General features: G+C 54.0%; 1 protein-coding gene and 1 long non-coding RNA gene across 2 annotated transcripts in view; one reads left to right on the top strand and one right to left on the bottom strand.

Annotated features, from left to right (window-relative positions):
• The window catches only part of COL23A1 (collagen type XXIII alpha 1 chain), a 432,478-nt gene extending 411,712 nt beyond the window's left edge, over positions 1-20,766 (top strand). Inside the window, exons 9-28 of the mRNA XM_066341986.1 lie at positions 1,313-1,429; positions 2,255-2,290; positions 2,628-2,654; positions 4,676-4,702; positions 5,682-5,735; positions 6,247-6,309; positions 8,177-8,236; positions 9,907-9,960; positions 10,613-10,657; positions 11,457-11,546; positions 12,331-12,393; positions 12,720-12,776; positions 13,018-13,044; positions 14,072-14,134; positions 14,219-14,272; positions 14,476-14,502; positions 16,798-16,851; positions 17,098-17,184; positions 19,081-19,119; positions 19,709-20,766. Coding sequence (XP_066198083.1) covers positions 1,313-1,429; positions 2,255-2,290; positions 2,628-2,654; positions 4,676-4,702; positions 5,682-5,735; positions 6,247-6,309; positions 8,177-8,236; positions 9,907-9,960; positions 10,613-10,657; positions 11,457-11,546; positions 12,331-12,393; positions 12,720-12,776; positions 13,018-13,044; positions 14,072-14,134; positions 14,219-14,272; positions 14,476-14,502; positions 16,798-16,851; positions 17,098-17,184; positions 19,081-19,119; positions 19,709-19,711 — 1,047 coding nt within the window. The 3' untranslated portion in view covers positions 19,712-20,766. The remainder of the gene's footprint in view (positions 1-1,312; positions 1,430-2,254; positions 2,291-2,627; positions 2,655-4,675; positions 4,703-5,681; positions 5,736-6,246; positions 6,310-8,176; positions 8,237-9,906; positions 9,961-10,612; positions 10,658-11,456; positions 11,547-12,330; positions 12,394-12,719; positions 12,777-13,017; positions 13,045-14,071; positions 14,135-14,218; positions 14,273-14,475; positions 14,503-16,797; positions 16,852-17,097; positions 17,185-19,080; positions 19,120-19,708) is intronic.
• Positions 8,233-25,137, bottom strand: LOC136376162 (uncharacterized). The gene is made up of 4 exons (XR_010746150.1): positions 24,715-25,137; positions 14,516-14,840; positions 14,199-14,248; positions 8,233-9,044 (listed from the first exon to the last, which is right to left on the bottom strand). It is a non-coding gene; the product is annotated as an uncharacterized lncRNA (long non-coding RNA).
• Positions 25,138-25,142: the final 5 nt, after the last annotated feature.

Raw genomic sequence — 25,142 nt, 5'->3', positions numbered from 1 at the left:
ACCCCCAGGGAACCCTGGCCCATCAGCTCTGGGCACACAGCAGGGCCTACTCCAGGAAAGGCCTAGTTACAGGAAGGTTGGACACTGCTGGCACTGTGAGCGGGTGTGTCCCATTCCTGTGCCCTGTGCCAGTGCTGGGTGGCCACCGCTGGGGCAACAACAGGAAATGCTGGTGACACTGTGGTATTCCCTCTTTGCGGGCAGAGCCACAGGGTGAGGGCTCTGGCTGCCTAAGGTCTGACCTGGTACTAACATTCAGCTTGAGAGTTGGGCTTTTGGTTGCTGCATGAGAGAGTTTGTGTGGCCCTCTGTCACTTTTTTTTTTATAGATAACTCTAAATTGTAATAAACAATACGCCATCTAGCTGTCATCCAGTTCCCCCAGTGGTGACTTTGGCAGCACCGTAGTACAATCTCCTACCCTGGAAATTGATGGAATGCCCAGCCCTACTCAGACTTCACCCACTTTGCTCATTTGTGTGTTTAGTTGTGTGCATTTTTATCATCATCGTAGATTCATGCAACCACCACACAAAGATCCCTCATGCTTCTCGTTTGTAGCTATGGTCACCTCCCTCCCCATCCCATCCCTAAGTCCTCACAACCATAATTTTGCGATTTCAAGAATGTAGTGTAGATGAAATCACATAGTATTTATATATAATCCTTTGAGATTGGCTTTTTCCCTCAGCATAATTACCATGAGATGCATCCAAACGGCTTCATATCACACTTCTGCCCCTGTCCACTTCCTGCTGAGCAGAATCTCCTGATAGATACATCCCAGGGGATTAACCATTTACCACTGGAGGATAGTTGGGTTGTTTCTATTTGGGGCCTTTACAGATAGCACTACTATGAACATTCGTGTACAGGTGTTTGCGTGAACATGAGGTTTCCTCCATCTGGGACAAATGCCCAAGAGTGCACCTCTGTCACATAAATGAACAGGAGAGGACCAGTGAGGAAGGCCACTCCAGAGCCTGCAGTCCCCTCTCCAGGAGACTGGCTGGTTGGGCACACGCGCCTTCTCCCACATCCCTCATGGATCAGCACTCACCTGAACATGTAGTTGAGGAGATGCATATTCTTTGGAGTGTAAAAGGTCCTGTTGACCTCTTATGCTGAGATATAGGGTACTGTCCCTTCGTGTGGCCACCAAGAAGTGGCAAGAGGCCTAATAAAGCCTTTGCTCAGCCTGCTGAGGTCTGGAAAGGGTAAGGTGCTGGACTGCCCATCTAAGGGGCGTCTCTCTAGAGACCAGAACCCCTTCCCTCACCTCCAGAGTCATGCCAGGCCTCATCTTTTTCAGGGAGACCAAGGGCAAGATGGAGCTACTGGGCCTCCAGGTCCCCCTGGACCCCCTGGGGCTCGAGGCCCTCCCGGCGACACTGGGAAAGATGGCCCCAGGGGAGCACCAGGCCCAGCGGTAAGAGGGCATGGAGTTGGACCACCCAGGACCTGGTCCTATACCTACCAAATCCCCAAACCCCAATCCCAGAACCAACCCAAACCCCAGCCCTATCCTCGGTTCAGACCCAAACCCAACCCTAACTCCACCCCCCAACCCAGACTCTTAAACCAAAACTAACTGGATCCCTATCCCCAATTAAGACCTTGACTTCAGGCTCTTTCCCAAATCCTGACCTATATTCCAATCAGACCCTAACTCTCACCCCTACAGATGCTGACCATAATTCCAAATCCAACTCTTGTCCGTGCACTCTAACTCCAGATAGATCCACAGACCCTAACTCTAACCTGGGTTGTGATCTGTCCAGTCCTGAGCCTCACCCACATATCTTTCTCTGCAGATCTTCACCAGCCCCTATTTCTTTCTTTCCCTTTCTGCCCACACCCCCAGTACTAACTAGTTAGCCTTGGTCACTCTCCCCATGGTCTTTACCAAACCCCACATGCCAGACCTCATTTACTGCCCCTTCCCTAAGCCAGGCATTCCAACTTGTCTTTGCCTGCTGATGAGAAGCTGTCATATCCACCAAACTACCACCAGGGTCCCTTCTCAGGACAGCTACTCAATTGGCTCACCCATTCCTTGCCCTGTTGGTCACGTAACTCCCTGAGCCTCAACTTTCTCATCTGTGAAGTGAGGACTGTGACACCTGCTCTTTAGGGTTTGGTGAGGCTGAAATGAGCAATACTCTCAAAGCCCTGCCCTGTCCAGCAGGAGCTCTGGGCTCAGCTCACTGTGGAGCCCTGCATCCCCTCATTGTTCTCTTCTATGTGTCCTCAGGGTCCCAAAGGAGAGGCTGGACAAGAAGGCGAGATGGTCAGTACCCAAGGCATTTCAGAGGCCTGAGCTGGCAGGACATGGTTCCAGGCCTAGACGCTCCTCACGCACACACACGCACACACATGCATGCACACGAGCTCTTGGGAGGCCGGGCCTCCAGCCCTAGTGGAATGCTCACAGGCCTCAGCCCTGTGAGGGAGCTGGAGGTCTGCTTGTCACTGCTTGAGGCCTGAGGGAACCCAAGCCAGTTCCAGTGGCAGCCCTGCCTCCTCCTCCCTGGCACTTGGTGTCGCCCTTTATAAAATGAGGATGAAAAGACAGATAGGAGCAACCTCCAGTATCACCTTTAACACCTTCTCTTCTCTTGTTACAGGGCCCAAAGGGACACCCAGGGCCCAAGGTGAGTGCTCCTCAATCCGTGTCCTCACTACCCCTTTGAAGCCCAGGTGGCAGGGTTGGGAGAATGAGTTCCATGACCTTGGGCAAGTTACTGCTCTCTCTGGGCCTCAGTTTATTCACTTGTTAAATGGGGGTATGATAAATCTTTCCTGCCTTACCTTCACATCAAGCTGTGAAGATCACATAATAAAGCACTTGAGCTTTTAAAGCCCTCTTCAAATGTCAGGCCCCTTTCTTCCCTGCTGTTGGGAAAGCAGGCTCTGGTCCTCCCTGAAGGAGCTAGAGCCCCCAGCTGAGCAGGAAGAAAGGGTGGGAAAGGAGCCCCATTTGCTGAGCACCTGTTGAGAGCCAGGGGCTTTTCATGACCTTCTCTAATCTTTTTTTTTAATTTATATTTTTATTAATTTTAATGGGGTGACATCAATAAATCAGGGTACATATATTTAAAGAACACATGTCCAGGTTATCTTGTCATTCAATTATGTTGCATACCCATCACCCAAAGTCAGATTGTCCTCCATCACCTTCTATCTAGTTTTCTTTGTGCCCCTCCCCTTTCCCCTCTTTCTCCTCCCCTCCCCCCCCATAACCACCACACTCTTGTCCATGTCTCTTAGTCTCGTTTTTATGTCACACCAATGTATGAAATCATGCAGTTCCTGGTTTTTTCTGATTTACCCATTTCACTCTGTACAATGTTATCAAGATCCCACCATTTTGTTGTAGATGATCCGATGTCATCATTTCTTATGGCTGAGTAGTGTATATGTGCCTCACCTTCTCTATCTGGTCATATATATATATATATATATATATATATATATATATATTTTTTTTTTTTTTTTTTTTTTTTTTTTTTTACTGTGATTAAAGCCTTTAAGCAAACTCTTGGCCAATACAATAAGAATCCATCAGAGCCTGACCAGGAGGTGGCACAATGGATAGAGCGTCGGACTGGGATGCAGAGGACCCAGGTTCAAGACCCCGAGGTTGCCAGCTTGAGCGCGGGCTCATCTGGTTTGAGCAAAAAGTCCACCAGCTTGAACCCAAGGTGGCGTGCTCCAGCAAGGGGTTGCTCAGTCTGCTGAAGGCCCACGGTCAAGGCACGTATGAGAAAGCAATCGATGAACAGCTAAGGTGTTGCAATGCGCAATGAAAAACTGATGATTGATGCTTCTCGTCTCTCTCCATTCCTGTCTGTCTGTCCCTGTCTATCCCTCTCTCAGACTTACTCTCTGTCTCTGTAAAAAAAAAAAAAAAAAGAATCCATAAGAGAGTAGTGTCCTTAGGCCCTGGCCGGTTGGCTCAGTGGTAGAGCATCGGCCTGGCGTGCAGGAGTCCCGGGTTCGATTCCCGGCCAGGACACACAGGAGAAGCGCCCATCTGCTTCTCCACCCCTCCCCCTCTCCTTCTTCTCTGTCTCTCTCTTCCCCTCCCGCAGCCGAGGCTCCACTGGAGCAAAGATGGCCCGGGGCTGAGGATGGCTCCTCGGCCTCTGCCCCAGGCGCTAGACTGGCTCTGGTCGCAACAGAGCGATGCCCCAAATGGGCAGAGCATCGCCCCCTGGTGGGCAGAGCATCACCCCTTGGTGGGCGTACCGGGTGGATCCCGGTCGGGCGCATGCGGGAGTCTGTCTGTCTCTCCCCGTTTCCGGCTTCAGAAAAATACAGAAAAAAAAAAAGAGAGAGAGTAGTGTCCTTAACATGTTCACCAAGTCCAAGTTGGCACCAACACCATTCCAAACCCTCTCTAATCTTGCAGTAACCCTCTGAGACCCTCTGAGGCTAGGGGGGTCGCATTCCTGCTTTCAAGAGCAGTGACTTGCCCAAGATCATTCAGCTTGGAAAGGACCAGGTTGGGAGTGGAGTCCAAGACTGCCAGCCCTATAACCCACATGCTCCCTCGGAAGCTGGGGTCTCTGGGCTGCTGGGCTGCTGGGCGTGGATTATGGGGACACTTCAAAGGAGCAGGCAGCTGAATGGCCCTGATCTTTCTCTTGCATCCCCATTCTCTCCCCCTCAGGGTGAGCCCGGCATTCCCGGAAAGAAGGTGAGAGGGACTATGGAGGAGCTTCTCGGCAAGGGTACAGGAAGTGGCTGGGGAGGAGGGCAAGGGCTGGGCACAGGGCAGATGTGGGGCCACCCACAAGGAAGATGCCCTGCTCCTCAGCAGACCTGAGTCCTCACTGCGGGTATGTCTCTGAAGCCAGGATCTCATTCTATTCACTCTCTCATTCCTTCCCTTCCTCACGTGTGTTCCCATTTCAGGGTCCAGAGCAGTGGTTCTTAAAGTGTGTTCAGCATAGCAGCCTCATTGGGTCTTGTTAGACAAGCATGGTCAAGGCCCACCCCAGATCACGAAAACAGGCACCGAGGTGGGCGGTCCTCGGTCCGGGCAGCCTTGAATGATGTGATCTATGCTCAAGTCTGGGCAGCCTCTGACCCAGAGTGAGCTCAGCTCTGCCAACCTCTTCTCACGGCTGGGCCTCCTCCTCCCCCAGCAGGTCCCAGCAACGCTGTCTCTCCCCTGGGAGACTGTCCCCAGCTGCCTTCTCCAAGTCCCTCTCCGTCCCGCCATCCTTGTATTTTCTCTGCCTGACACGTCTGTTTCCCGGCACGATGCTATGTATTTCCCTGGATATTTTTTTGCCCGTGGCTTCCTCTGACCCACTGAGCAGAGACCTCGCCTGCCTGGCCTGCAGTAGGTGCTCACAAAATCACTGTTGACTGGAGGACAAATTCCTTCTCCTTCACCTGCCCGCCCGTTCCTCACACTCACACCTGCTGAGGCTCGTTTCAGGCTGGCCCTGCGCTAGTAGGGGCAGGAGACAGAAGTGGATCTGACCACACCCCTGCCCTAGAAAGGCAAAGGGCAAATGGAGAAGCTGCCCATCCCAGTGTGACCAGTGCTGGTGCCAGAAGTGGACAGCTGTGCTGGAAAGTCCAGAGGGGGTGGCCAACAGACCACCTGAGGGCCCAACCAGTGTCCCCAGGTCTGAGGGCTGCAGCCTCTACCGTTCTCTCCTTAGGGGGACGATGGGATTCCCAGCCAGCCAGGGCTCCCTGGACCTCCAGGGCCCAAGGTAGGTTCCTGTGTCTCCCCTACCTGCCACCCCGAGCTCCTACTTACCATCATCCAAGGTTTCTTCCGCTGGTGAAGCCCCTCCTGGGCTGAGCCCCCAGAACTGCCCAGAGAAAGGCAACAGGAAGGCCCTGGGCCCCATTCATCAATAGGTCTGGCACCTGACACTCTCAAGTCCTCTGGTTTCCATCTTAGGTGGTCTCCACTTTCTGCCCTATCCTCAAGCCAGGAACTGATGTCATCCTGGCTCCCCGAACTCCTTATGACAGCCACAAAATCCTAGCCTGCTTCGAAAATGTCTCTTGAGCCCCTGAGCTGCCACAACTATGTTCCAAGATTCAGCACAGAAGGCGGCTATGGTCCTTAGTTCCCTGGGCTAGGAGAGCCCTGAGGTTCATCCTCTGTGGGTGGGCTCAGTTATGTTCTCCTGGAACTAGTGTAGAAGCCAGCAGACACAGGCAGCCCCTTACCTGCCCCTGTGGCTTACTCCACGGGGAACGTCTCTGTTGCAGGGTGAGCCAGGGAGCATGGGGCCACAGGGACAGAAGGACATGGACGGTGTCCCAGGGCCAAAGGTGACTTTACAGCAGCTGCTGCTGCTTGGCTTCTGCAGGCCCAGCCAGAGTAGTGCCCTGTCCTAGGGAGATGTGGTTTCACATCCAGTTTGCCTTTTTAAGTTGGGAGTCCCTGCAGGGCCTGGGCCCTTGGGTCTCAGGTCTCGGGTCTTGTTGGACTGGCAAGGATCTGGGTAAGTTACAAGGCTAAGTCACCACGTAGCCTCAGGCTCCGGGCCACAGTGGCCTGTCTCTGCTCAACATGGGATCAGAGGAAGATTCCGTAAGAGCCCCATTATTGGGGTGCCAAGTCATACACACAAGGCCCTGCGCCCTTTGGGGGGAGGGGCCCAGGGTGGGAGACACCCTGGCTTGGCTCTGCACAGTGGGCTGCAACCATGTCTCCAGAGGGGGCGCCCAGCCGCGAGGCGCTGATGGAAGCACAGGGCTGCGGGTAAGCAATCTCCTCTCCAGGCACCCCCAGGATCCAGGGGCCAGTTCCTTTATAAGCCCCTGCTCCCAAAGTCCCCAGAGGAGCAGCGAGACTCCAGGAACTGGGAATCATTTTTTATAACATTTCGTTAGGGTTTTTATTTTCGTTTTTAATCTCAAAATATGTGTCTTTTGTAAAATGTTCAAATATGGATGCGTGAAAATGAGAGTCTCCCTCACCCCTCTTACTCCTCTCTTCCCAGGTGAACGATTCTTTTCTTGGTATATTCAAATATAGACTCGATTGTCATATTTGTTAAATATATAGTGTTAAATCCACCGCTGTTGGGGGGGGGGGGAGGGTCCTGGCCTTACTCTCAGGCCCACGTTGAGATTCCCCACCACCAGGAGTGCAGCCACTCCAAATGGTCCCGAGTCCAGACCTCCTGTGACCAGCCCCTAACAGCACCCCTTAGGCTGACATCTTGGACCCCGCTCTCTACTCTGTGGTCTCAAGCAGTCATATCCCCTCGCACTTCTGGAGGCTGGCTCCCTCCTCCAAGAACCAGGTCTAAGCCCAAAGCCTGGCCTTGCAGGTGGCCAGGGATTAGATTAAGCACCAAGTGTGGGAAATCAGTGTAAACTGTACAGTTCCATGTAGGTCATGACCGTGAAGGCAGCCAGCAAGGAGGCCGCAGACTGGGTCTCTCTGTCTGGGGCAAGAGGCTGGCCGCAGGCCTGGACCAAAGTGCTCCCTGTCCCTCACTGCTCTCCAGGCAGAGAGGTGCCCAGCTGGGGAAATGAGGTGCAGAGGGTAGCAGCGGGGCTGGCAGCCATGCACTCACTTGTGTGGACGTGTGTGTGTGGACATGTGCACGTGCAGACATACATTCCCGGGGCATATACCTGAGTGGGTGTGTGCTCCTACCAGGAGTGCACAGCAGTGCAAGATCTATGCACAGTCTCTACTAGAGGTCGGGAAACCAACGCACAGGCTGCACAGTGTCTTAGAGGGTTTGGGTGTCTTTGTGTTTGTTTGTTTGTTTGTCAACATTTAAAAATCTAGGGAATATCACCTCAAAATTAGGCTTTCAACTCTCCCTCGAAAATTCAAGGATGGGGCCTCAGTGGACCTCAGTTCCCACATGGAAGCCAATTGCTGGCATCCCAGATCAGGTGGGACATGTTCCTCAGTGGCCCCAGGACCTTTCCCCTCCATGAACCCCTTCCTGGATCCTACAGGGCTTTATCAGAGAGCTGGGTGCCAGTGCAGAGTGAATGCCCAGGGACAAGACTTGAGTGTCAGCTGTGCGGGGCCCACCAGGTTACAGCGAAGCTGGTGCCCAGGACTGTGTGTTGCCCTGGTTACTGGGTTCTCTGGGTGAGATACTGAGATAGCTACCACTTACCCGCCAATGTAGCTCCTCCCTGAAACCTCCTCTTCTTCCTGCCTCAGGGCGAGCAAGGTGACACAGTGGTGATTGACTATGATGGCAGGATCTTGGATGCCCTAAAGGTAGTGTTCCTAGCGGAGGGGATGAACCTTACAGTTCATTTTCTAAGGAAATAACACTCGCTTGTGTATTAATCCCACACTCTGTACACAAGGGACTAGAGGCAGCTTAGCACAAGGACCCAACTTCACAAGGCGCCATGTTAAGACCAAACACGAAGCTGAGATAGCTGATATGACGTGGCTCATGTGCCCCTGAGCTCCACAGAGGCCAAAGCAAAAAGGGGCAGGAGCATTTCCTGGTGCCCAGTCCCAGCAGGACCTCCTGGGGTCTTCCCAGGGAACTCAGGCTTGAGGGCTGGGTCTTCTAATGACCCCTAGGGGAGGATGAGAGTAGCAAGGCTGCTCTAGCACCTCAGGAAATGTGTAACCCCTGATCCCCCCCCCCCAGCAAACCGGGACCCATAACCAGCAGAAGAGAAGTTGAGTGCCAGGGAAGGGAACTAGGGTGAGGGACAGATGGTCATCAGAAACCAGACTAGACAATGGCCCCTGACCCCACTTGAGCTTCAATTCTAGTTATTCCCACAGGCTCAGAAGGACAAGCTGATGGTAGCTGTGGCCTGCCCCGCCCTGCACGGTGTGGTGTGGTGTGGTGTGGTGTGGTGTGGTGTGACGTGGCCCAAGTTGGCAGTGCCAGACTGAGATGATGACGCTATTATATGGGCAGCAGGTAGTCCTCGCTGGTTCTTGAGCAGAGGGGTGATGTTAAAAAACACATATTGGGGGATGGTGTAGAAGGTGAACAGAAGTGGTGCGGGACTAGCTGGAGGCAGGCAGGCCACCAGGAAGGTAGGCACAGAGCGTGGACCTAGAGGAGAGCGGGCAGAACGAAAGATGGCGGTCAGAGTGGGGACACCTCAATGGAGCCACCAACAAGAAGGGAACAGGTTGGCAAGAGGAGATGGAGGGGCAAGGATTGGAACTTTCTGGGCTAAGGGGCTAGACGGAGTGCGGCCTTTGGGAAGGGACATGAGACTGGGGAGTGATGATGAGCCATGGTGAGCAGGCAGCCTCCTGGAAGCATAGGTCAAGATAGCATCTTGAGAGTGGGGTCAGACCTAGTGACTAAAGAAGCCATTTCCTACCCATGATACCCAGGAACTCCTAGGGGCCAGGAGACAATAGGCAACAGAACCCATGGTCAGAGAGGTCACAGGAGAAGGAGAGAAGGTCGTGCTGGGTCATTATTGGGGTACAATTTTGGGCTAGCATTGAATGCCAGCTTTAAGAGGCCATAGGTAGGGAAACTATCAGTGAATGCAGAACTAAGTGAAATGACAAATGAATGCTTCTTTCTCTCTTCCTCTCCTTAAAATCAATCAATAATAATAATTAAAACTTTTAAAAGAGGCACAGGGAGCCGCTGCAGGATCTTGAGCAGGCAGTATTGTGGAGAAATCTAGATTCTGGGGAAACAAGCTGTGGGGGCAGAGGGTTTCTGGGTTCTCCACAGCCATGGACACTGTGTTATCTTAGCTGATGCCTGCGGCCTCTTCCCAGGACTGACTAGCTGGGCCAGCTGGGTGGGAATCGAGCTGTGTAAGGGCCCTTGACGCTGCTGCAGCCCAGCTAAGCAGAGGCATGCCCCTGGGGTGGAAGGGGTGAGCCAGCAGTGAGCAGTGATGGGGAGGCACTGCTTAGGTACTGACTGGCTTGACTTTCACACACAGGGTCCTCCCGGGCCACCAGGGCTACCAGGGCCACCAGGGATCGCTGGAGCCAAGGTCAGTGCACAGGCAACTGTGTGGCCCCTCAAGCCCATTGTCTCCGGAGCCCACCTCCTCTCTTCTCTGCCGTGCCCCCTCTGCTTGTCTCCCTACATCCCACTCTGGCTTCTGGGGACTCAGAGAAAGGGTCTTGCTATCTCCTAACCAAGCAGGGTGGGTTCTTCCTGGCAGTAGCTACACTATACCCTGGAAAACTTGATTCGCACATGGAAACCTGTAAATCGGCCCCTCGTGACATCACAAAGGCCCATAGATGACATGGCTATTCCTATATATGCATCATTATACCCTGCCTACCTGGCTCAGGAGAAAGAGCCTTAGACTGTGAAATCAGACAGGGTCTGGTTCCACCATTGTCCCTGGGCTGTGTGGCCTGGAGCAAGGTGTTTAACTCCAAACCTCAGCCTCTAGAATGTAATGTATCAGCCTATAGATTTATAACCCTGGGACACATCTGCCTGCAGGGGCTGAGGAAAGGAGGTGGCCAGCTCTTGGCCCAGTGTTGAGCATTCTGTGGGTACCTTCCTGGAATCTAACTGCAGGAACTCGACCAGGAGCAGTGCGCTGGTTAGGGGAGGCAGCCCAGCCACAGATCCTTCTCAGGGTGTATGGGACACCGTAACCCCTCTTGCTGTCTGTTCCCTTCCAGGGCGAACTCGGATTGCCTGGTGCCCCCGGAGTTGACGGAGAGAAGGTCTCTGAGCTTTTCATTTCCTTGATGATGCTGATGCCAAGTGTCATGCTATGTGTGCGTGTGAGCACGTGAGCACCTGTCTACGTGTGTGCGCGCATGTGCGTGTGTCCAGAGATGGAGAACAGAGTGTTCACCTGTGCACATTCTGGCTCTGCCCACAGGCCTCAAGCCAGCTGCTCACTGTCTGGCAGCCTCTGCCCTCACCATGGGTGACAGTGGCAGGTGACGGTGGCAGGGGGACTGACGTGAGGGTTCAGAAACTGTGTATGGAAAACATAGAGCAGTGCCCTTTGCCATGTAGCAGTGAGTCTCTGAAGGCTAGCTAACAGCACTACTGTCATTACAAGCCTACACCTATGTGATTCTACACAGCCACTGTCATGTCCATGGCGTCACCTGACATCTGTACGTGTGTCGTTAGCTCTGGGTCCCCAGTGTGTGGCACATTGTGTAGGCTGAGTGAGGGAATGCAGTGGCGGGAAGAAGACTGTGTGGATGGTTGGTTGGTTGGAGGGGCTGGGGCTCCCATCACTAGCTCCTGAGAGGTGAGCCCAGGATTGACCCTGACCCCCATCAGTGCAACTCACCCCACCCTGCACCGCTGTGCACATCGAGGCAGGTGTGGGGTGCCCCCTCCCTGTCTCTGTCCAGGCCCCTCGTGCATTTGCCCCTTGGGCTGGAGGCAGGGACCCATAATGCAGAAGTGGGCCTGGCCTGAGCAAAGCTCTGGGGCCTGTCAGAGTGAGGACAGGAGAATGCCTGCTGAACCCCACTGACCCCTTGTTTGTGTGGCTTTCAGGGTCCCAAAGGACCAAAAGGAGACCCAGGAGAGGCTGGGCCAACTGGACCCAAAGGGGAAGCAGGCGAGATGGGCCTATCTGGCCTCCCGGTAAGCAGCTGGGCAGGCCCAGCACACACCCGCCCCATGTGGGGTCCCAAAGTGAATATGTGCCTGCCAGCAGCAGGGACCCTGCATTCTGCGTCCAGCCCAGGCCACAAGGCCTTTGAAAGGGAGTGCTGGCTCCCGCTTATACTTCTCAGACTCTCTGCTCCCCGATTCCATCATCTGTGGAAGGACTCCGCCCACTTCCCCAAGGCCTCAGTGAGGGTGAATATGAAGGCCCTGCAGGTGGTAGGGAGAACACAGCTCTGGCACACCAGGTTTGCATCCTGCTTCATGTCTCACTGACCAGAACTCTGCCCAAGTGACCTAACCCCCTGGACCTCAGTTTTCCCACCCCTAACACAGAAGGGCTAATTTTCCATTCCGGTAAGGAACAAGAACACAGCCAGATCTGAGAATGGGAGCTGGCAGTCACCATCACTGTCATGTTGTCCACTGGTCTTAACGTGGAAGGATTGGAAGAGCTCTGACAGGCTGAGAGGCCACCAGGGCTGCCGCTGCTCGCCCACTGTCCATCCATCAGGCTCACGCAGCTAGAAAGGTGGTGCTGGGCTGAAGCACCCCAAAGAAAACCACAGATAGTGTGCCACTGTCACTATGCTATCTAAATACTCACTGATCTAGGGAAAACTATTTGAGGCTGCAAAGGCTGACCTGGCAAGTCTCTGCTGGTGGCAGCCTTATGAGGGAAGGTAGGGGAAGCCACTGATCACCATGGTGGTGACCTTGGTGATGGACAGAAAAGACTAAAGACCATCTTATCCCACAGGGTGCCCATGGCCCCAAGGGGGAGAAGGGAGAGCCGGCATCTGACAAGTTCTCTGAGAGCCTGGTAAGGGGAACTAAGGACCAGGGTCTCCCCTCAGTGCCCAGCCCAGGGCAGCTAGACCCCATGCCCTGGGACAGCAGGGCCACCTGGCTTAACCAAACCCAGAGTAGCAGGAGAGGGTGAACCTCGGGCGGTCTCACCCATTTGAAAACTCAAATGCCAGAGCTACGCCCCACCCCCACTAGGCAGTGCTCTCTTGGGGTCAAGAAGCAATGGCTCAAGGCCTGTTGCTCAGGGAGTGCTTCTCCAAGGTCCCCTGAGTTTTAATTATGGGCGGGTGAGGAATGACGAGGCAATTTGTGACTAATCCACCTCTGACCCTTTCCTAGGCCCAGATCATAGTGGAGCCAGGGCCTCCGGGCCCCCCAGGTCCCCCAGGCCCCATGGTAAGAATATCTGGCTTGAAGCAGCTGGGATACATTAGGGTGGTGGGCCCAGGCCCAGCAGCTATACCTGGGGGAGGACAGAATTCCTTGGGGGGAGGGGACATGTCATGCAAGGAGGGCAGAGCCAGGATCCCATCTTGGGAGGCCCCTGAGGTCAGGGCCACAGGGGTAGTGAGTGGCCTGCCAGCCTTAGGGACACTGTAGGAGAGCCCTGGCCCTGACCTCTCTCCTCCTCCTCCAGGGTTTTCAGGGAGTGCAGGGTCCCACGGTGAGTTCTAGGGTATGGGTGGAAAGCCCCCTACTTGCTACAGACTCACAGCCTGGACAGTTCCAGAAAGCCTTGCTAATGGGCCAAGTGAGGGCCCATGCTTTGCCTCAGACCAGTCATGCATCTTCCCAGAGCCTGAATGTTCTGACTCCCCTAGAGCCGGTGCCCCCCCCCCCCCGTCCACAGGCGGGGCTCTGTTCTTTCCCCTTCTCCTTCTGCAGGGCCCCAGTCCACTGCCTTTCTCTCCTTGTCTGTACCTCCCCTCCTCTGCACCTCCCCCTTCGCTGCCCCCGCCCTATACGCCCTCCACATGCACATGTCTCAGCTGCCCACAGCCTTGAGATGAAGTCCTGGGTTTGGTGTATATTATATAACGTCGTGTCCTCTGCTCCCCCCACCCACCTCTGTTCTTAAATTAAAACCACGAGTGTGGCCTGGCTGTGTGTCCCGCCCTGGGGGCCACACAGATGAGGAGGCCAACTGGCCTCACTGTCTGCCCTGCCCTGAGGGAATGTGCATCCCTGCTTCCCTAGCTCAGAGGCCAACTCAGAGACTCAGCGTCAGGGACCCCAGAGCTGAGTGGCCGAGCATGTGGCCGACCAAATGTGCTGCTTCTGGTTCTGCTTTATCCCAATGCCCCCCGGATCATGTTTACAAGAGGCAGATGCTTTCAGGGACAGAGTCCAAGGTTGGGGCTCAGACCCCACTGGTAGTCTGCTCCACCACTTGTTTGCTGTGCAGCTGGGCCTGTCCCTGCCCCTCTGTGCCACTCTCTCTTCATCTGTGGAATGAGTGTGACCACAGCCACATACCATGAGTACTGAGGGAGCCCATGTGCAAGAAAAGGTAAAATGCTCACACCCACAGCTCATTCTGATATGCACAGGAAGGAAGCCAAGGCCAGATCGTCAGCCTGGAGTCTGTCCTTCTGCCCTACACAACCAGGCCCCAACAGGCCCCAAGATTTCCTGTCCTTCCATCTGTCTGACACCTTCCCCCTGATTGGAGTGCCCCCGTTCACTTCCAGGGCTTGGATGGAGCAAAGGGAGAGAAGGGCGAGTCGGGGGAAAGAGGCCCCAGCGGCCTACCTGTGAGTGTCATAAGCCATGTTTGTCCTTAGAGGTATTAATTCCTGTAACCATCATGCCTCTTACCTCAGTTCTCTTCCATCCAGGGGCCAGCTGGCCCACTAGGCCTTATTGGGCTGCCGGGAAGCAAAGGAGAGAAGGTAACCACCTTTCTTTAATGTCCCCCCCAAGCCATGGCTGCATAGCCACGTGTCAGTCAACCCTGGGGGTTCAGCCTCTGCACCTCACTGGTCCCAGGGCCAGAGTGCAGACTTGTGGACCGCTCACAGGGCTGAAGTCCCCAGCAGCTGTGCTGCCAGCATCCCTTCTTAGCCCCTCACACCTTCCCTTTGCCTCTCCTCAGGGCAAACCCGGGGAGCCAGGACTAGATGTAAGTATCTCACCATTGACTGTGATCAGGTCCCTCCTGCGTGGACTTCTGCCCTCCTGCTGCATGTACAGTGACCTGAGCTGGTTGGCTTGGGTGGAACTCCCTTTCCCAGGGCTGGGACCACAACTGCCTGATTTCCCTACGTTCTTAGTGCCAAGTCCAATGCACAGCCCAGAACAGGTGTCAGATAGATGGATGGATGGATGGATGACGTCTGGATGAATGATAAATGAACAGATGATGGGTGATGATGCATTGGAGCAGGGAGATGGGAAGAGCGGTGGCCAGCCTGTTGTAATATCCTGCTGAGGGAGTATGAGGCTGCAGCTAAGGCAGTACTGTGGGAAGGAGAGAAGGGGAAGTGTTAGTCCAATGTTGATTGAATCAAGTGTCTGTTGGTTGCAAAAAACAGAAAACACAATTTGAACTGGTTTAAACTGACTCATAACTGAAAAATGCAGAGGTACAGCACATTGATCCAGGGCTCACATGTGTCAGCACAGCTCAACCTCTCCCCCTCTCCTGTCCCTGATTCCTCTGTGTGGCACCATCCCGAGTTCCATGTGGTGTGAGATGGAGCTGAGTCTAGACCTGCATTTCTCCAGGCCCAAGTCCTGGGGAAAGACGATCTGCCTCATTCTCTACTCTTTTAGAAAAAAGTCTCATCAACTCTCATCAGCCTCAGTTGGGTCAATGCTGAAATATCACTTGGCCAGAGAAATGGAGCTGGGGGTGGAATCAAACCAGTATGAGAAGGGAAGGGGGGTCCCTGGAAAACCAAGAAGCTCTCAGAAGGGATACACACAGGGCTGTAAGGCCTCTGGTGTCTGCAGTTCAAGGAGAGCAACTGCAGACAAAGAAAAGGAAGAACTCCAACCTGAGTTTCTGACCAGGAGGGCCATGTTCCATCACTGAGAAATGTCAGAACAAGATGACATCTGGACTCAGGAAGGGAATCAGCTCAGAGCTGCCTTCTGGGAGGCCTGGAGCTAGCTCAAAGTGTCATCTCAAAGCCACACCCGCCCGTTTGGCCTGGCAAACTACTGGCACCCTCTCATTTCAACTACTGGCCCAGTTGAAATGGGGAGTCTGCTCGGAAGCCTTCCCTGACCACACACTGGACGGGACTGCCCCTCTCCCTGGGACACAGCATGTGGTTCACTCCTGTCACCAAGCATTGATTACCACCTTCTATACCCCATTGCCTGCCATGGTAGACTGCAAGGGAAGTGTCATATTCGTACCCACGGGGTTTTAATTTATGAAAGTAGCTTAGTGATGACATAGAAAGGTCAATGCCTTTCAAAGAATTTATTACATTTTCCAAGAGAAGGGCATGAAGGACCACATGAGAAAGCATCAGGTATGGTCTGGAAGCAGAAAAGAGGCGAGAAACCCTAGGCCAGAGTTTTTATTGTTGTTGTTGTTGGTGGTGGTGGTGGTGGTGGTGTGTGTGTGTGTGTGTGTGTGTGTGAGAGAAAGGAAAGGCAGTGCAGGGGAAACACATTAGGATTGGCCAATTTGAATAACCCCAGCAGGCTTTGCTGTAGGAGTGGCCTCTGGTTGCCTCCTGTCTGGCTGTGATGCTTGCATTTCAGAGGGAAGTGCCGTCCTGGTGTGTGAGAGGTAGTAAAGGTGGTGGCTGGGGGACTGGCTGGTTCACACCTGAAAGGCGGGCTCCCAGCAGAGCCCTTTGCTCTAAGTGCTGGCTAGTTCTGGGAGAGATGGCCTCTCCCCAGCCTGCAAGATTCTTAAGATGTCAAAATGTCATAAGATATAAAAAATAAATCCCATAAAAGTACAAGAGGAAACACATCAAATCTGTTTCTCTGTGCCCAGCACCCAGGCCACAGCCCAGTTCCTAGTGGATGCTCAGAAATGTTGGTTGGATGGATAGACAGATGGACAAATGGATGGACAGATGTGTGGGTGTACAAGTTTGAGCCAAGGCCAGATAACAAAGCTCATCATTTCTTGGTCTGCCAAAGATGGTGACATAAACTTCCAGGGCCAGTGCCAGTTGCTTCTGATTGCGACATGAGGGAAGGCCCTTTGCAGCAGTTCTGCCTGGGGCTTCCATCCCCAGCCTCCGGCTGTGTCCTCTTTAGAGGAAGCAGTGCTGGGATTCTAAAGGCTTACATTTCCCTAAATCAGCCTGTGCCCACCATATATGTCAGCTAGGAATTGGGACAGGGCCAGCTTGTAACAGATATGGAGGGAGGGGCAGAGGTGGGCAGATAAGAGCAGCAAACCTCAAACTGCATTTTCAGGTTTAACCTTTAATCCTTTTCTCAGGGTTTCCCTGGACCCCGAGGAGAAAAGGGAGATCGGAGCGAGCGCGGAGAGAAGGTGGGGTCGGCAGAGAGAAAGTGGGACAACTGGAGAGGAGATAGGGGAAGAGGACAGAAGGAGGGAGGCAGGTGAAGAGGAGAAAGAGGCAGAAAGGACGCAGGAGGCAAGAAGCAGGCAGAGAGAGGCGGGTGGGAGGTGGAGGCTGGGATGGGGTCGCAGGGCAGGGTGACTGCCAGCCCCTGGCCCCTCTCTCAGCGGTGCTGGAGGCATCCTGGGCATGGCAGCCTTGGCCTTCTTGTGCAGGGGGAGCGAGGCATCCCCGGCCGGAAAGGAGTGAAGGGCCAGAAGGGCGAGCCGGGACCACCAGGCCTGGACCAGCCGTGCCCTGTGGTATGTGTTGGAGCAGGAGGGGAGCCCCAGCCAAGGTCCTTGTCACCTCCTGCCAGCATCTTCCTGTCCTCAGAGCTAAGTTGCAAGTCCCAGAAGTCATGCTGGCCCTCTCCTGGGATGCCTGCACCGCCAGGGCCATCGTCACTGTCACTCTCATCATAGAGGGTCTTTTGCTCTGGTCCAGACCCCACCATGGGTACAACTTGGGAGACCTGCCCCCTCTATAGAAAGAGGGACCAGCCAGGGGCAGAGCCTGTTTTCTGGGGTCACTGCCCTTCTTTCCTCTGCTTCCTTGCCCATTAAGGAAGGTGGGACCACTCTCACCTCTCTGAGGGTCTGTCCCACCTGAGAAGAGGCCTTCTCTGCTTTGGGAGGCCCCAGACTGTCCCTTGGCCTCTCTTCCATGTGCCGTAAACCACTCCTTTCGCTGCTCCCACCACCCTCTCCTTTCCTGTTCTGTCGTTAGCCCCTGATGGCCCACCCAACCCAGTGCCTGAAATAACCAAAATTCAGTTCCCTTTTCCTAGAAGACAGGGGAGGTGACATGTCCAACTATTTCAGTGGAGCTCAGAAGACAGGAAAAACAAAACAGCTGAGTTTCCATACTAACCCTGACCAGATATTCATACCTGGCCACTTCTGCCGGGGGCGTGAGGAAAGGGACTTCCAGCTATGTGTGTGGTCACTGTCCAAAGGGAGGTCAGGACCAGAGACCCCAGAGGCCCAGTCCTCTGACCTTCAGTGAGTCACCTCTGTTTCCCAGTCTCTCTATCCATACACTGGGGGTGCTAATCCCACTTCCAGGTGGTTTGAAGAAGCAGTGAGGAAGAGACATGCAAATCTGTATGGTGAGCAGACACAAAAAGTGCCAGGCACAGCAGGGGAGAGGGTGGCCCCACAGACCCAGCCCCTGAGCCAAGACTTTCCTCCAAGTCATAAAGCCATTGTCTTTGAAACAGGGAAATCCTAAATGCAGAGGCAAGCAAGGGGCACCAGTCCCACGGGGCCTGGCGAGGGGCAGCAGGCCCTGCCCTGGGGTACGCAGCCTGGCCTGCTGTGTGCTGTGCTGTGCTGGCATCGCCCACCCTCCGCATCCCGCCTGCCTCCCCGCCCCCGCCCTGTCCTGGGGCCAGCCTGAGCCCCTGCTGATGCCTGTCAGTGTGCTGGGTGTGCTGCACCGCTGGGGCCCTTGTGTGGGCCTTGGCACAGAGTGAAGTGTCTTTGTTTTGCCCCAGGTCCCCCAGGGACTACAGGGTCAGCCTTTGTCCCTCTCCAATCCCCCATCCTCCAGGGTGCCTGGGACCCCCTGCCCTCACATGTGTCTGACTGTTGATCAGTAATAGCCGATACCTCCAGACAACCCCAGCCAAGTTTCACCTTGCCAGCCTCCTCCTGATGATCTGCGGCTCAGACCCAGGCACAGAGACCAGGATGGGCCTCATGCAGGCTGATCCCACTCCCTGAATTGTCCATACACTCTTCAATTTCTGGACATTTCAGGCCGCCAGGGTCTAGAGCCACTGTCACAGCCACCAGGCAGGAAGCCATGCAGCCCTCAGCAGAGCAAGGCCGGGTCTTCCCCCTAACCAGTCAATGTCCAGCACAAGCCCAATCCTCCAGTGTCTTCCTGGTTCTGTCCACTGCACGGGTGTCCCAGCAAAGCCCCAGGGGTTGCACTCAGGTCAAGTGCAGTGAGGAGTGGTCTATCCCACACTGTGTTGCCTAGGTGGACAGTGCAGGCATTTGGGTCCTGTTTCAGCGGGGTCCAGCAACCTCACACAGTAGGGCTGCACCTCACACAGTAGGGCTGCACATCGCTACACCCAGGGCAGGAGTATGCCAGGGTAGAGATCTGACCAGACCCTGCCCCATCACTGAAACCTTCTTTTTTTCCAGGGCACTGACGGGCTGCCCGTGCCTGGCTGCTGGCATAAGGTACTTTGCAGGGAAGTCACCAAGACAGGCAAGGAGGAGTCAGAGGACCAGAGGGGCCCCGGACATGGATATGTGGTTCTCTACATAGTAACTGAATTGCCAGGCTTCCCTGTCACAAACCAAGTTTTTTCTCCCTCAGTGACTGGAGAGAGAAGAAGGGGAAGGGGGTAAGAGAGAGAGAAGCATCAACTCATTCCACATAGATGTTCCATTTAGTTGTGTACTCATTGGTTGCTTCTCGCATGTGCCCTGACCAAGGATCGAGCCTGTGACCTTAGCACACTGGGACAATGCTCTATTCACTGAACCACCCGGCCAGGGCCACAGCCTAGTACCGACTCTCCCATTGTATGTCCTGAGGCTTGGGCCATAGTCCTGAGTGATTATGCACAGCCCACCCAGTGGGCTGCACAGGGCTCACTCAGTACCTGGCCCAACCAGTGTGAAGTCATCAGCACCCCTGAGAGGTGGTGAAAGCCAGCAGCCTGGGACCAGGTGAAGGGGAGGAAATGGGCAAAATGGAATTGGTGGGGGTGTCCTCGGGGCCTCAAAGCCCCTCCTCACCTGCAGTCTTTCCCTCCTTTTCCAGTGATCCTCAGTACCAGCTCACAACCTGGACAGATCCATATGGAAATTTTTGATTTTTGTAAAAACAAAACAGTAATATATTGATCTATTTTTACGGGATACACTGCCTGTGGCCTTTTAACCTTTGAGTGTGTGCCTGGCCCAGCCCCAGACGATCAGCATGTGAAGCTGGCAGGAACATGGACAGGCCGATCAGGGAACTGTGCATTTGAGGGACATTCACAAGATATAGCTCTCCTGGGAAGGAGACGAAGGTGAAGGTGCTTGGCTCAGGGGAGGCTGCAAAGATGTCAGGTTGGGCCTTCAGTCACCTGATTAGCAGAGAGAATCTGGCTGCCTGGCTGCCCTACAAGAATCTGCCCCCTGAAGCCCCAGAGCCCCAGGGAACTGCCTGGGGCATGGATAGCCATTGCAGCTGCTCCTGGCCTCTTCAGCCAGAGCCAGCTGCCACCCTCTCAGGCCCTCCTGGACCCTGGGTTCACCAGAGCAGGACAAGACTCCCACTCAGCTCTTGCCACTGGGGGCTGGGAGCTGTAAAAAAGACCTCAAGCAAATCTAGTTCTCACCAAGTTCATGAGGCCTCAGGAAGCCAACCTGTATGAGAACACATGTCCTCTGGCCAGGAATGCAGGCTGTGATCATCACCACACAGACCCAGCTTCAGGGAGCCTCATGGTCCTAGGTGTGGAGGACGGACGGCAAGGCTCTGACTGGAGTGGCTGCTGCTTCCTGTCTGTCTCCACTCCACCCAGAGCAGGGATGTGAGGAGACTTTGCCAGCCTGAGCAGATGGGCCTCCAGCTTAGAGTTTGGGTCTCACTGGCCCCAGTCTCCCACCCAGAAGAACTCTGGCCAGAAGTGGTCCTCCAGGTGAGCTGTGCAGATGGAGAACCTCAGAGTTGGTTCCCAGCCGGCCCGAGCAGGGGGCCTGTGACGAGGCATCAGCGCTCTAAGGAGAGGCTTCCCACCTCTGACAAAGGTCCCCAGTCACCAAACCTGGCCCAGCGCCTTGCCTCCCCCAATGTGTAGATGGATATTGCTGGGTGTAATAAACCATGAATTTGTGTCTAGGTGTGCCTGTCCTTGCAGACTGCCCCTGGGGCACTGCTGGCTGAGGTCTCAGCCTGGCCACTGCAAAGTGGGGATGGACAGGGGACTCACTTTGGATCAAAGCTACCCTAGAAACCACAGGAAGTAGTTTAGGGTTAGGGCAAAGATGGGGTTTGGAGTTTGAAACATATACACTCAAGGCCTAGTCCTGTCATGTTCCAGCTGAGCCCTCTGGCCAGTCACATCACTAAGCCATCAACCAGTGACTGCTACATAGAAAATCACTCCAAAACTCATTGCGTTTCTCTCTTACACTTCTGGGGTTTACGGGCTTAGCAGGGTGGTTGTGACTCAAGCTCTCCCACACCTGGCAGTCAGCGCTGGCTGTCAAATGGGAGATCAGATGGCCAGACACCAGCCCGGCCTCTCCATGTGGTCCAAGGTCCCCACAGCATGGCTGCTGGATTCCAAGGGTGAATATCCCTCAGAAGTCATATGGAGTCACTTTCTGCCACAATCAGCGGCTGACACCCAATACAAGGGGAAAGTATCAACATCATATTTTAAGAAAATGTGGAGTAGATCTTGTTGCAGCCCTCTTAGAAAGCTTAACTTGCCACCTCACCTGTAAGAAGGAACAGTGATGCCTACACTCCAACTGCGGTTAGTGAGGAGCAGCTGACAGGTCAGGTACCCAGCTCTCACAATTCTGAGTTCTCTCTCCCCTCCCTACTCCAAGACCAAGCAAGGGCCATTTTCTTGCAAAGCATTTCTCCATCACTTATTCCAGCTGGCCCTTTTAAAAACCCTGAGAGAGGGACCCAGAGAATGTGCCCATTTCACAAATAACAAAAGCAAGCACATCGGAGTGGTATAGACAAGAAGGGGCCTGCAGTGAGGGTGTATTAGCTCTCCTCCTCCCTCCAAGGATTGAGGGCTGAGAAGGGCCATGGTTTGGGTAGTCCCCCTAGTCCCCACTATGTGGCCTCCTCACTAAGCAGAAGAGGCCCAGCCATATACCAGCTAAGGAGGAGGAACAGGTCAACTCCTTGCCTCTGTCTCCCTAAGTGGCTGGCAATAAGTGGCAGGCCCACTGCTGTGCCAGTCATCTGGGTCACCAGGGAAGCCAGGAGTGAGAGAAGGGTGAGGAACACAGCGGAGCTGTGATGAGTGATGGAGATCACAGGCTGTCCACGTGTCCTTTGGCGTCCCAGCATAACCTCATAAATCTACTGCACTCTACAGTTGGTGACTCGCTCCTCCCTCCACCCAGGTACCTCACAGAACCTCCCCACCATCACCAGCCCTGTGAATGAGGGAGCCTATGTGCCACTATTTCCACTTACATGTGGGAAAAATGAAGTTCTGAGGGGTAGTCATCTGCCTGTGGATAAACGACTAGGATTGTCTTTCCAAAACCACTCGTCAGGGCAATCTGCTAGGTAGCACCATATTGCTGGATGATTGGCAGGCAGATCCTCCTGGGGGTCGAAGCCTCCTGTTCTCCCTTCCTGTCACCAGAGAGGAATCCCTTTCCTGCTCCTTTGGGTGGGACAAAGCCATTCATGGCCCATTGCTGCCCCCTTGTGGTCTCACATCATGCACACAAGTCTGCAAACCTAAAACTGCAAATTTCTAATTTTAGAGTCCTACAGATTGCTCCAAGAGCTTGGGGTGGGAGCAAGAGACTATAGAAGAGTGAATGACTTGCTCAAGGTCCCAGCTGAGACCTGAGTGAGTGCTTACAGCTAAGCCTCAAGGACTGAGGGTTTCACATCACTCTGCCAAGAACTACCTCTGTTCAGGAGAAAGAGAAGCACATTTAGTCTAAGGCCACATCACCATAAACAAGCCTGATCTTATCTGATACAAGCACATTTATTGAGCCCCACTGTGTGCCATGCAGCTAAACTAATCACAAAAATTCCTACCCTGTGTGAGGAGTGGGCTGACCCAGATCTCCCTCATCCAATTCCTAGGATACTCTATGGGATGCTTTGGTTGTCACAGTGACTGGGAGACACTCCTGACATTCAGTGGACCATGCCAGGTATATTAAACATCTGAAACTCATGGACAGCCCTGCTCCATGATGAATCAGCTCACTGCGAATGCCAGTGCTGCCTGCATTGAGAGAAACCATGCCCTGGGTTCAAATTTGGACTCAGCCATTTCCTCCCATTCTCTGCCCTCTTGGCCTCCAATGGCCCCTAGAAGTCCAGGCATAAGATAATGGACAAAGGAGTCCTTAGCGTGAGGAGAGGCAGAAATGAGTGAGCCTTCTGAGCAGGAAAAAGAGCCTTCCTGGTGGTGTCCTCACCCTATTGTAGACACGACTGGCCCGGAAATGACCAGGTTGGAGGCCTGGCTTGACTTCCAGCTGTATTGCCTCCTGACCCTGGCCATCTCGGGAATGGGTGAAGTGTGGACTGGGACTGGCAGCAGCCTTCTCACCCTCAGCCCTGAGGATGGAAAAGCCCCGAGCCAACCGAACTCCTCTGAGCTGCCCTGGACCACAAGACTGGCTTGTGTCTGGGCTCAAGGTAGGGCCAAAGAGGGGCCCCAAAGGGTTGCCTTTGGCCTGTACTGCTTTCTGAAGGTCAAGTCCCCATCTTCCTATATATGGGAAGAATTTTTGGTTAATTTGGGAGGAATTTTTTTTCAAGAATCATACATAGGCCCTGGCCAGTTGGCTCAGTGGTAGAGCGTCGGCCTGGTGTGCAGGAGTCCCGGGTTCGATTCCCGGCCAGGGCACACAGGAGAAGTTCCCGTCTGCTTCTCCATCCCTCCCCCTCTCCTTCCTCTCTGTCTCTCTCTTCCCCTCCCGCAGCCAAGGCTCCATTGGAGCAAAGGTGGCCCAGGTGCTGAGGATGGCTCTGTGGCCTTTGCCTCAGGCATTAGAATGGCTCTGGATGCAACAGAGCAACGCCCCAGAGGGGCAGAGCATCGCCCCCTGGTGGGCATGCCGGGTGGATCCGGGTCGGGCGCATGCGGGAGTCTGTCTGACTGCTTCGGAAAAATGAAAAGAAAAAAAAAAAAAAGAATCATACATAAGGTTCAATTCAGCTTTACAATTAAAAGTAAGGAACTCCTGCCTGACCAGGCAGTGGCGCAGTGGCTAGAGCGTCAGACTGGGATGCAGAGAATCCAGGTTCAAAACCCTGAGATCGCAGGTTTGAGCACAGGCTCACCAGCTTGAACGCAGGGTCACTGGCTTGAGCGTGGGATCATAGATACGACCCTAAGGTCGCTGGCTTGAGCAAGGGGTCACTTGCTCTGCTGTAGCCCCCTGGTCAAGGCACATATGAGAAAGCAATCAATGAACAATTGGGACAAAGGAGCTGCTATGAAGAATTGATGCTTCTCATCTCTCCCCTTCCTGTCTGTCCCTATCTGTCCCTCTCTCTGTCTCTCTGTCAGACACACACACACACACACACACACACACACACACACACACACACACACAGGTAAGGAACTGCATCCAGTTCAGAAAACGAAAAGGTTCTGGAGGTGTATGGTTCCAGAGTCAATACAGTGAATGGCACTCACCTATACATTTAAAAATAGTTAAAATGGTAAATTTTATGTTATGTATATGTCAACACAGTAAGAAAAGGATAAAGAAACTCCAAATGTTATTTAATAAATGTCTTAATAAATATTTTACATTTTATGGAGTAAGAGATGATGAAGTCAGCAATGATGGAGTAAAGCCGAGGGCTGTAAACACTCATTCTAGGGTTCATCAAGGCAGAAAGTCCCAGTGACCCACCTTAGGAGGGGACATCTCTCTGCTATCCCAGCTTTCCAGCTCCGTGGAGCGTTTTCCTCCAGTCCCTAGGCTGGGAGTCAGGCCGACCTGAGCTGGAGTCCAGCCGGTGCTGCACACTTGCTGTGTGTCTGAGAACAAAGCCCTATCACGCTCTGAGCCTCGATTTCCTGGCCATGTACTTACTATACAGCTCAGGAGTCTCCCCAACTCTCCTTCTGCGTCCATACAGCTAATGTTCACTTTGCCTGGAGTCCCAGTGAACACTCACGGCACGTCCCAACTTACACATTGGGAAGGCGACTCAGAGACGAAGCTCGGGACTCTGGCGAAGCTGGCTGGAGCTCAGAGCCTGCTCCGGTGCAGGGGCCGCGGTGGACGCACCCAGGCACCCTTCCCGGGGAGGGAAACCTCCGGGGCCCAGAGGGGAGACCCGAGGTACGACGCAGATCAAGGGCTGGGGTAGCACTCAGCAAGAACAGCACAAAACCGGCTTCCGCGAGGCGATTTCCACGTAACTTCTCAGCTGTAAGAAGCCTGCCAGGCTCGTTAGCCGACGGAATTAACTAACGCGAAAAACGCTGCGGGAGCTGGCGAGGCCGCGGCGGGAAAAG

The sequence above is a fragment of the Saccopteryx leptura genome, chromosome 6 (assembly GCF_036850995.1).
Source record: "Saccopteryx leptura isolate mSacLep1 chromosome 6, mSacLep1_pri_phased_curated, whole genome shotgun sequence".
NCBI classification, from domain to species: domain Eukaryota; kingdom Metazoa; phylum Chordata; class Mammalia; order Chiroptera; family Emballonuridae; genus Saccopteryx; species Saccopteryx leptura.
The sequence above is the reverse complement of the archived record's forward strand: the minus strand, read 5'-3'. Positions and strand labels throughout refer to the sequence as shown.